The 12,342-nt window shown below is 33.5% G+C and overlaps 1 protein-coding gene across 19 annotated transcripts in view; it reads left to right on the forward strand.

The window, feature by feature from the left end:
* Nucleotides 1-12,342, forward strand: part of C2CD5 (C2 calcium dependent domain containing 5) — a 92,223-nt gene that overhangs the window by 14,680 nt on the left and 65,201 nt on the right. For 9 of the 19 annotated variants that reach the window (XM_070410560.1, XM_070410568.1, XM_070410563.1 and 6 more), the window contains exons 6-8: nt 1,214-1,369; nt 2,602-2,800; nt 9,563-9,714. In XM_070410560.1, coding sequence (XP_070266661.1) covers nt 1,214-1,369; nt 2,602-2,800; nt 9,563-9,714 — 507 coding nt within the window. Of the gene's footprint in view, nt 1-1,213; nt 1,370-2,601; nt 2,801-8,202; nt 8,577-9,562; nt 9,715-12,342 lie in introns of those variants that run through there. The other 10 variants (XM_070410561.1, XM_070410566.1, XM_070410564.1 and 7 more) reach the window with 2 other exon arrangements.

Genomic DNA, 12,342 nt, shown 5'->3' on the forward strand with positions numbered 1-12,342 from the left:
TCATTCAAATGGGCCGTCTAAAACTAAACAATACAGATGTGGAACCTTTTGTGGTAGATATATGTATGTATCTTGCAAAAGTCTCCAGTGACCTTAACCATAATTATTAGACACCATCTTATGGAGAAGCTTGTGGCCACTCATCTAATGCAGGTTTTACTCTTGTACCAGTTGGTCAACATTTATGAAAAACAAGGTTTAAAAATAACTGTCACATATTTATTTTATTACTTTGCACAGAGGTTAATATTTTATTGCTCAGTAAATTTTTTTCATAAGTTAGAACAAGTTACTTTTGCCAAATGTGTAAAAGATATGACTATATTAAACTTTGTATAACTGTCAAAAAGAAAAAAAAAAATCCAATGGGATTTTACTTTAGTACAGAGCACTGAAAGATAGGAGTAGAGCAGTATTGCTAAGCTATGGTGCTATCTAAAATTACATAGGCGTGCACATGGAGCCCCATGAATACCATGCAGTATGTATCAGAATTGGGCAGATCTGGGCAATTTATAGCCAGTTTGAATTAATAGACTTGAAAAGTCCTAAGTAGTTGAGTTAGCTTTAAGGTACGAATTTCTAATTTAAGAAACTAGTTTGGTGTAGATGTTCTCAGGTTCTTCTCTTTTTGAATGTGACCAGATCTTAGTTAAATCCAATGACATTTGGTGTTTTACATATTAAATGAGTCTGTTAAGTAGAGTGACTACTGAACCACTGGCCATATGGCCGTGCATTATTAGAAACTTCAGAGCTTTATTTTTCCTCAGATTATGTCAGAAAGGTTTGATTTTTGAGTCTGGTGTACAGAACTTTTTCATACAGCTTTGAGTAAAGTTTTTTGTGTACTTTATCTGTTTTTCACCTATTTAGATAATCAGGTAGCCGGCTTTAATTTTGATTTTTTGCACTTTGCATTGAATGCTATTTAAGAAGTCTTAGCTGTTTTCTAAGTTATACAAGTACAATGTATATTCATTATGCTTACATGGGAAAGATGAGAGGTCTCATGAAAGAAAATGATTATTTGTAAGAGTAAAATGGAACTTAGAAGACTGATTGCAAGTATTATGTAATTACATTTAGATTATCACTGTAGAAGATGTTCTTGTACTATTTATCCAAAAGGTAAGAACTTAGTTGTACATTTTTAAAAAATTGATTTAACCTTGTGATAAATAGGAGCATAATAGATCATTTCTTTTAACAGCAACATCTATTCCAAAGTGCTATAGAGCTGTAATAATTCATGGATTTGTAGAAGAACTTGTGGTCAATGAAGACCCAGAATATCAGTGGATTGATCGAATTCGCACACCAAGGGCATCAAATGAGGCCAGACAGAGACTCATTTCTTTAATGTCAGGTATTTTAAAAATCCACCCTTATTACTGCAAAATTTTTCACTTCCTTTTGACATGTTACCTCAAATTTTATAAAGAAGACTATGAATTATAAATGACTGATTCTCTACCCCCTGAACACATGAATTTCCATCGTATAACAAGGATAAATCTAATCAGAAGCTTATAATTCTTTCTTAATTAGGCAGTAAAAAGAAATTATGTTCATGAAGTGGTATAGTAGAAAGTGCCCTGGCAAGGAGGTAGGAAACTGGATTCTAGTTTTTTCCCTCTAGCATTTATTTGTACTCAGGTTTAGGTAATCTCTCTAATGCTTTCTGTTCAAATGCTGCCTTTTCATGGCTCTTCTCTGACAACTTATAGCTCTTTCTACCCCTACCTGCCACTTTTACCCAATTTACTTTTATTTTTCTTTGAAGAACTTATTACCTAAAATTTATGTTTATATGTATATATGTGTGAGTGTCTGTATACACACATATTCATACATATATATTCTAGATAATAAATAAGTATAAGTATTTATTTTTAATAAATTTATGTATTTGAAATAGATATTTACACTTATATTACTATTAAATTAATTATATTTATACTTACATTACTTATTTATAAGTATATTTATATTTGTGTTACTTTTAAATTATACTTATAAATAGGTACTTATAGTAGTATTAGATGAATTATATTTAACTAATATTTATAAATATTTATGAATATGTTAATTCATAGTTAACATGCATTAGATTTAATATATTAAATAATACATTTAATTGTTACTTTGTATTATAATCTACATATTTGTAGTATATGATATGTAATATATAATGCTAAATTATATTATATATATAATAACATTAGACTATATTATATGCTATGTATTCTACTATATGTTATATATAACATTTATATTTGTTGTTTTTTGTTTGTTTCTCTCACATTATGTAAACTCCACTAGATTTGGGTCTTTACCTTTCTAGTTACCTCTATATATCTAGCACCTAGAAGAAGGAGGAAGGCCAGGCACATAGCAAACAACTAAAAATTATTTGGTAAATAAATGCTACCTGCCACATCTGTAAAATGTAGCTAATATATTGCCTCCATGAAAGTTGGTTCCCTTCAAGTTCTAAGAATCCATGATTTTTTAGACTCTTTTATTACTACTATATCCAGTTTTATTTTATATAATGTGGAGATATAAAGCAGAATGAGTTTCCTTTCTTTTTTGTAGGAGAATTGCAGAGGAAGATTGGCTTGAAAGTACTTGAAATGAGAGGAAATGCGGTTGTTGGGTACTTACAGTGTTTTGATCTGGAAGGCGAATCTGGTTTAGTGGTACGAGCCATAGGGACAGCGTGTACACTGGATAAATTAAGTAGCCCAGCAGCATTCCTTCCTGCATGTAATTCCCCATCCAAAGACATGAAGGAGTAAGTATGAATCACTGAATTATTCTTAAGGAACTTTTTATCTTTTACTATACATTTTCATTTGGCTCGAAAATTTTGGTAGTGTTGTTCGATATACATTTTTTCCTAATGATGACTGTCAACATTTGAAGCTTAAAACTCTTTAGATATTCCTAATATTTTATATATAGTCTTAATATGAAATTTGAATAAAGTAAGATACAATTAAACTTATCCAGATCTTTAAGCACTGTATATCTAAAGCATAAAATGAATATTTATGAATTGTGTGGAATTTTACTTATTCTCTGGGGAATGCTTGAAACCCTATACTTGGTAATTTAGTTATGCTGATTATTAGCAACATAGTATAGAAAGCAGGAAAGATTGACTTGTTCAGGGGTCTCAAACTTGAATGTCTACAAAGGCCACGCAGTTTATATAAATAATTGGGTATAATTAAATAGGTAATACTGGGGACTGTTTAAAGCAGACATTGGAAAACTTTTTCTATAAAAGGCCAGTTACTGCCCGGCTGGTAAGCTCAGTGATTGAGCATCAACCTATGAACCAAGAGGTCACGGTTCGATTCCTGTCAGGGCACATGCCTGGGTCGCAGTCCTGATCCTCAGTGTGGGGCATACAAGAGGCAGCCAATCAATGATTCTCTCTCTCTCTCCTTTCCTCTCTGAAATCAATAAAATATATATATATATTTTATATATTTAAAAAATATATGTTTTTTAAATATATAAAATTCATGCACTGGGTGGGGGGTCCCTCAGCCTGGCCTGCCCCCTCTCACAGTCCGGGAGCCCTCGAAGGATGTCCCACGGGGAGCAGGCCTAAGCTGCAGTCCGGTCTCCCTCTGCAGGAGGCAACCAGGCGAAGGTGCCGTCCCCATCACCCTGCTGCTGCTGCCACTGCCTCAGCCCTCACAGCCACCGCAGCTTTGTCCGGAAGACGTCCAGTCTATCCGGTCTAATTTGCATATTACCCTTTTATTAGTATAGATATATAAATAAAAGGCCAGGTACTGAGTATTTCAGGCACTAGCTCTATAGTTTCTATCTTTATTTACTAAAAAAAAGGAGTTTGTTGATCCTGTCTAAAGGCACTTAGGCTCACACATTTAAAAAAAACTATGTGTGATCCAAGAAAACAATTTTGTTGGCTGGATTCAGCCTGTGTCATTGTTCAGCATGGTGGTGCTGGTGCTGTGAAAGGGAATGTTTGAAATAGAATTTCTGTCAGAATGCTTGGGGTGAGACAGACGATTCTGTTGGAGATTAGAAATGCTGACTATTCTGTACAGCAAGGGACAACTCTTTGTTATGAAAACTTTTCCACCCTAAATGCCAATAATACTTCCAATGACAGTTTGATCTAGAGAATCTTCTAGATCAAGGATCAACAAACTTTTTCTGTAAATAACCAGAAGGTACAGGTAAATAATTTAATCTTTGCCCTCAGCAGCTTCTCAACTCAGCTACTGTCCTGTGAAAGCAGCCATCAACAGTATGAAAATTAATGAGTATGGTTGTGTTCCAATAAAACTTACTTCCTCACAAAACAGATGGCAGGATGGATTTGGCCTGTGTTGGGTTTGCTGACCCCTTTCCTGTATCATCAGAGTTAGAATTCTGTAGTCAAAAACCTGAAATGTTTTCTAGTTAAGCAATAGTCAAGAGAGGTTGACTAGAAAACAATCGCAATCTTTTTAAAAACAATCCTTTTTAAAAAAAATTTTAAATTTTTCATTGATTTCAGAGGAAGGGAGAGTGAGAGAGACAGAAATATCAATGATTAGAGAGAATCATTGATTGGCTGCCTCTTGCATGCCCCCTTCTGGGGATCAAGCCCACAATGCACGGGCGTGTGCCCAGCTAAAACACAATCTTTTTTTTCTCTTTTAAATTTTTAAAAATATATTTTTATTGATTTCAGAGAAGAAGGGAGAGGGAGAGAGAGTTAGACACATCGATGATGAGAGAGAATCATTGATCGGCTGCCTCCTGCATGCCCCACACTGGCATCGAGCTGCAACCCAGGTGCCCTTAGCAGGAATTGAACCTGGGACCCTTCAGTCAGCAGGCCAACGCTCTATCCACTGAACTAAACCAGCCAGGGCCTAAAACACAACCTTTTTAAAAAAGATTTTCCCCTTTATCTTAAGTTTATTCTTTTTATTTATTTCCTTTCTGTTGGCCTTTAGTTATTTGTTTTTTGTTTTTTTTTTTTTAGTTATTTGGATTAAATTTTATCACAAGAGAGGGAGCACATATATTGCCTTATTTTATTTGGAAACTAGAGGCCCGGTGCATGGATTCATGCACCGGTGGGGTCCCTCGGCCTGGCCTGTGGGGATCAGGCTGAAACCGGCTCCCCGACATCCCCTGAGGGGTCCCGGATTGCGAGAGGGCGGTTCTTGGATGACACACCCCGGAATTGGGCTCCCTCCTCTCTGGTTCTGGGTGCATCACCCAAGAACCACAGCTGCCAAGTCACCGCAGCTTGGCAGTTCCTGCGTTGAGTGTCTGCCCCCTGGTCATCATTGCGCATCATCGCTACCAGCCAGTTGGCTGGCCGCTTAGGCTTTTATATATATATGTTGCAAATGAAATAACTGTTAAATAAAATGGAAGAGTGAATTTGCTTTATATTCTACTTAAAATGTGTCTTTAAAATATATGAACTGCCTGTTGCTACAGGGGAAGTCAGATTGCAGGGGTAGATTTTGGCGGGGAATTTGGAATTCAGATTTTTTTTTCTTCTCTTTCCATAGCAAATTTAAGTAAGGACCTGGGGTCCCTCCTCCTCCTGCCACCATCCCTCTTTATCTACACTGCCTCAAGGGGTCTGGCTTTTGCATCTGTGATTTCTGAAGTTTTCCTCTTTTCACTAACTTAATGGAAAGAGAAAACTATAGTACCTGTTGGTGTCTTAAAATGATGTATGGGTACTAGGGGAATACATTTTATCTGCATTCAGGAAGTGTTTCAATAATGTAAATCATCTGGGATTATGTAAGTTTTCTCCTTTTCTAAATTTGTTGTAGCCATTTGCATTTAATTGTCAAATATTCACTGTGAAGAATTTAAGTTGCTTCATTAAGATTTTTCTGCAAGACATCTTACTACTTAAGTCATATTATTTTAACCCCCCCCCCCCCCACACACAAAACCCTCTATACTCAGGCTGCTTTATTTCAACTAGCTTCTTTTGCATTTTTGATAATGAATCAATTTGAGTGCTAGCTTAAAGTTGTTTTATGATTCAGTTGATTATAATTATTCTGGTATTTAATTATAACATTGTTGATTCTAGATAGGAATTTAATAAAAGGTAGTTTGGATTATGTTCCTGCCTGAATGGATTTGATATTAGAAGTGCCACTTGGGTGTTGTTGAAAGGCAACCTTTCATGAAAAGAGATTGTTATGAATTAGAACTCCAAGAATACATTATGATGATGCTCCAGTGTATTTGAGTTTTAATGTGATATCATAATTTGAACATTTTACAATGCTCATTTTATTTTATTTTACCTTTATTAATGTGTGTTCTACTCCATCAGTTTTTTTTCCTTTTAGATGTTTAATGTAATGTACAATATAAATCTTTTTTGTTTCCTAGCTGAATTATCTTGATGGTACAAAGTGCACTTAAATATGATTTATTACTTCTCTACTTCCGAAAAAAAAGTACTTTCTAAGAGATTTTAGCCATAATTCCTCCTCTGTATGACACTGATTCTTAGACTTTTTTTTTGTTTTGTTAATCATCACCTGAGAATATTTTTTCCTTTTTTTCTTTTTTTTAGAGAGTGGAAGGGAGGGAAAGAGAGAGGGCAGAGAGAGAGAAAGAAAAAGAGAGTGAGAGAGAGATAGAGAGAAACATTGATGTGAGAGAGACACACCAGTTGGCTGCTCTCCCGCACAGGACCTGACGGGTCCTGGGTCCAGCCTACAACCCTAGGTACATGCCTTTGACTGGGAATCGAACCCAAGACCTTTCTGTGCATGGGCTGATTCTGTCACCACTGAGCCACACCAGCCAGGGCTGATTTTTAGACTTTTTAACTTCATTAGTACCTACAACAGAGAAAGAAAAAACAAAAATAAAACCTCACTCAGTTTGTATACAAATAAATCATCAATGAGATGTTTGATTTTTATTAGTTATATTAAACACATTTTAAATTTAAACTAGCAACAAAAACAGAAATAATTATCCCATTGTAAAATCAGTGATATTTCCAGAAAGTAGTCTGTAGACCATTATTGTCAATTAATGATAGCTCATGTTTGAACCTTGACAAGTTGTGATTGTTGGGCAATGGAAAAGAAAAGGAGACGCCAGGAAAAGTTGGGCTCTTGGCCTGCTTTTAATTTAATTCTAAAAAAATTGTGATATGATTGCCTTAGCCGGTTTGGGTAAGTGGATAGAGCGCTGGCCTATAGACTGAAGGGTCCCAGGTTTGATTCAGGTCCAGGGCACATAATTTGGTTGTAGGCTTGATCCCTGGCCCTGGTCAGGGTGTGTGGAGGGGGCAACCAATTGATGTGTCTCTCTCACATCAGTGTTTTTCTCTCTCTCTCCCCTCCCTTCCACTCTTTGTAAAAAAAAATCAATGGAAAAATATCCTTGGGTGAGGGGTAACAACAACAAAAAATTAAAATAAAAAAATGGAGATATGATAGTTTTTCAGAGTATATATAAGGATTATTTTCACCTTATTATATATAAGCAAAGGCATTGAATAATGAAATAATTGCTAATATGAAGTTAGGATTTTTAGTTCTGTAATATACTTTATTTTGAAAGGTTGTATATGAATATATACCTGTGTATCTGATCTAAATATATTCATACATGCTCATGATGTGGTCTGTTGCAGGATATAAGTTGATATCTTAAAATATTTCAATTCAGAATATAGTTTAATCTGTTTTAAGTTTAAATAATATGTTTGAGAGAGCTAGACAAAAATCATTTAAATTGCTTTATTAATGTGTTTTTAAAAGAATTGTTTCCTTGTTTTGTTTGGTTCCCAGTATAACTTGAGTTATACTTGATATGCTAAAATATGCAATGTTTATATTGGCTTATATCCATTCAGTTCAGTCATTTCTCTTTATGCTGTCATTTTTCTTATTCTTAAGTACCCCTATCTCAAGATTCTAGACAGAAATAGGTTTGTTAGTTAAACTTTCTTTATGGAAAATATAATTAATTATATCAGCAATTATTTATATATCAGTTTCAAAAATAATATAAGAACTTTGTATTTATAGATTTTTCACTTTTATGGGTATTTTCTTCCTAAAATTCTGTGGTGATCAAAATAATAACAAACATTTTAGAGCAGCTTAAATCCAAATCTTAGTCTTTCTAAGAAATTTAATTCCACTGACAATTCTACCTGCTATCTTTCGTATTCACAGTCCTAATTTATTAATCTGATCCTTTAAAACTATAATTATATCCTAATGAATGAATGAATATTTAGCTATTTTTAAAAAATTTCAACTTGTTTTTTTGTATGCTAGGGATTAAAAAAATAATTCCTCTCCCCTAACTAAAGCTCCTTTGAAATTATTTTAACAAAACTTTGCTATCTGTTGTATGTATTGTTTTCTTTTCTTCCACTTTGACCACAAATTCCCCCAGGTCTCCGCTGGTTCATCCTCCAAGCCATGGATGCCGCTCGACTCACAACAGCCCAATTCACACTGCTACTGGCTCCCGACTTACTCAGAACTTCTCTGTGTCTGTTCCCACTCTCATCTATACTGGTACGAGACTGCTCAGACTCCAGAGCTGGGGAAGGCAGGCCACAGGCAGAGTGGCTGCAGAGGGCAGGCAGGCAGGTAGTGTAGGCAGGTACCACAAGTCTTGGCTTCTTCCTTTTCTCACTCAAAGTCCAGTTGCAGTGAAGAAATCCTGTATTTAGCCTCCATAGAGGCTCTAACTACATGGAATTGAAAGTGTTCTTCCAGTTTCCAAAGTCTCTTCCATAGGTCTTCTAACAACCCTGGGTTCTGTATGCACACTGTGCGTTTTTTGGGGAATCCTCCAGTATGTATTTTTGCCATTACAACTACATTTGGTTAGAATAAAAATTAATGATCGGATTCTAAATAAAATAGCTTCCAAAGCTTCTGATTTGCTTATGTTCTTTATGTACAAACTTGTTACAGTAGGGTCTGTTTTATTCTGTGGAAGAGAGCTTTTGGAAAAGAGGTAAGCAACTATGCTGCATAAAATGCAATGATTTTTTGTAGCTATATTCATTTTCCTCTCTGCTCTGTTTTTAGCTGTGGCACTCTTGATGCTATAGGATAAGGAAACATTTTTCTTTTGATGATATCTGTGTGTGCAAATATAAAAACAGTTGTGAATATTTACACACACCATTTGCAGTCATCGTTGTTTGATAACTTAAAAAAGAGCATTGTTTATTTGCAAGTATTTTCAGTCATGTATTTATTCTTTTTGTTTATTTCTCCTTTTAATATTTTTTACCCCTCCTTAGTCTGTCATTTCATGCTTTTTTGCTTTTTTACTTGGCTTATTAACTGTTTCAATGCAGATAATTATTTATTTGAAGAATGATGAATGGTTAAACAGCAGTTGATTGACTTTGGCCTCATACCCAGCTCCACACTTAAGAAATGACTGCTGGCCCTGCCCCAATATTTCTTGGTGTTTGGATCATGCTGCCTTCCATCAAATCCTTTGGCACATGATTATTTAATATTTCTCCACCTTCTTCTGGCAGGATTCCCTTCAATGAAGATCCCAACCCCAATACTCACTCATCAGGACCCTCCACCCCTCTGAAAAACCAAACTTATTCCTTTTCACCTTCCAAGTCCTACAGCCGACAGTCCTCTTCTTCTGACACAGATTTGAGTTTGACACCCAAAACTGGTAAGGCGCTTCCACCCATCTTTTATTTTTTTCTATTTTTTCTTTTTCAAATTTGTTTCTGTTCCTTGTTAGCTTTCCATCCAAGCCTTTTCTCCAGTTTTTTGGCATTTAAGGTTAAAGGTAATGTGAACAGTGATCATTTTTACTACTACAATTAAAATGTGAAGATTTTGTGTAGTTCAGAAATCAACATTTTATTGATTTTATCACAGTGTAGCTATGAAGTCCAGGATTTATTTTTGCAGTATATATTTTTCATTTCATGCTCAAGTTAAGAGGAATAACATCTGAAAGCATTTGAATAAAAAGGAACACTATTAGTTGCAGTTGAATTCCTCATGCAGTATAAGCATTTTGAATTCATTGTTTTTGTCTATATCTGAATATATTTGTAAAGATTTTATTATGAAAAAATCTTAAGAACAACTAATATGGTTATTTTGGAATAATACACCTATTAACTTTTTGTTATTTAAAATGTTTGTTTTTTTCTTGTCTTAATTTCTAGGTTAGAAAATAGCAGTTTTTCTTTACTTATTTTTGCATATATTTTAATGTATGAAATTTATAATTTTTCTGTCTCCTATGTGTGTTTTGATAATTTGAAATTTTATGAACATATTTTATGACAAAAATTGATTAAAAATTAAATTCCTCCCTTACTACATAAAATAGAATTAACTTAATCATTAAATTATTATTCTTGAGAAAAAGAAAAATAAATAAAACATTTAAAAGTTAATAGTTTGCAATTTTTGTAAATACTATTTTTGTTTGGCAATTTCTTGCCAGATTAATGAAAACATATTGCATAGTTCTTATTTGTGTTATTTTTAATTTATCTTGAATAACCTTATTTTCATGTTAGCCAAGAAATTTATAAAATGACCTGATTTTATGAAAGCAATGTAAAGAAATCTAATTCCAGAACCAGTACTACTTCCAAAGTAAAAGAGGATATTAAAAAAAAGCCTATAGATTTAATATCTACTTTTATAAATGTAGTCATTTATATGAGCACCTAATTCTTTGAAAAGAGTATCTGTATTTTTATATATACATAATTATGACTGACATCTTAAAATAATTGATATTTGATAGTAATCTTAACCATATTCCTGTTAAGCATCTTAACATGATTTGTAGCATCTTAACCATATTCATGAAACCATTCAAATAGTGCTTTTCTTTTTTAAAAAACATATTTATTTATTAAATTGATTGGGATGACATTGGTCAACATTAACATATAGGTTTCAAGCATGTATTTCTATGATATAGTATCTTCAAATAGTGGGTTTCTTTGTTTTTTACTAAAGAATGAAATTCTGGCCTTGAATTCATGACAGTCAAAACAAGAAAGACTGCCCTAGCCAGTTTGGCTCAGTGGATAGAGTGTTGGCCTATGGACTGACGGGTCCTGGGTTCAATTCCAGTCAAGGGTACATGCCCAGGTTGTGGGCTGGATTCCCAGTAGCGGATGTGCAGGAGGCAGCCAATCAATGATTCTCTGTCATCATTGATGTTTCTATCTCTCTCTTCCTCTCCCTTCCTCTCTCAAATCAGTAAAAATATATTTTAAAAACAAACAAATAAAAAAACAAGAAAGACTTAGGATAGTATTTGAAGAATAAGTTTTCTTAAAAATATTTTTAAAACTGTCCACTTGCTATTTATTTGTGTATTCCAGGCCACTTTTCAATATTATCTTTAATTTTTGAAAGTATTTCCTTGATCTTTCTGTTTCTTTTTCTTTAGTTCACCATAAAGTCCAAGACTAAAGAAGATTGTCAAGTAATACATTAACTGAACTAGTCTATTCTCTTAGCTTTCTAGTTTGCAGTCAGTTGTATTATCAAATGAAAATATTTTTGTATTTTATTTTCTAGCTCCAACTTTTTAGTTTTTTAAAATTTATTTATAATAGAAGTATTCTCATATATTTCTATATCTATAAGCTACCTCTAAATAAATTATTTTTTTCTGCCTATAATTATTCACTACCTCAGTAGCATATTTATAGGATATTAGTCATTTTTAGTCCTTTGGCTTTATCATGATTCCCTGAATATCTTCAAATACTCCTGAGGAGCATTCTCATTTCTCATGGAGATTTAAAATTGCAAATATGATTGTTCTAAAATTTCTAAAACTGTAATTCAGTATGTATTTCATAATTTTCTGTCTTCTAATTTACCTAGATTCAAAATCAGTCTCCTGAGAAATAGAGTAGATAAGCTGATTATTATTGACTTATTATATGTAAACTGGGGAGCCAAAAATAGAATGAAGTTAATAAACCTTAGACTGCGATATTTTTTTTCCATTCGTAGTTAAAGCTATCATCTGTTTTTCAGGTAGGTCTTATTTAAAAAAAAATTTGATTTATTTCGGTTGATTTAAATTTGTGACATTTTATAAGATTTTATTTTCATACTTTTCCCAAATACTCAACTAGTCACAGTGGAATTTTAGAATGCTAGTGTTAGGATACTGACTTGGCTCCTAACTCAAGCTCATTTTTACTTTTTTCAGTCAGGCTTTTAACCATGTAAAGAAATGGTATTTGACCCCTAGGTACTCTAATTTTTGTAAATGCAAATAGTACTATGGTCAAATTTGAGTATT

This window comes from Myotis yumanensis, unplaced genomic scaffold (assembly GCF_028538775.1).
Source record: "Myotis yumanensis isolate MYYU_CA2020_CCGP unplaced genomic scaffold, mMyoYum1.0.hap1 SCAF_3, whole genome shotgun sequence".
Taxonomy (NCBI): Eukaryota; Metazoa; Chordata; class Mammalia; order Chiroptera; family Vespertilionidae; genus Myotis; species Myotis yumanensis.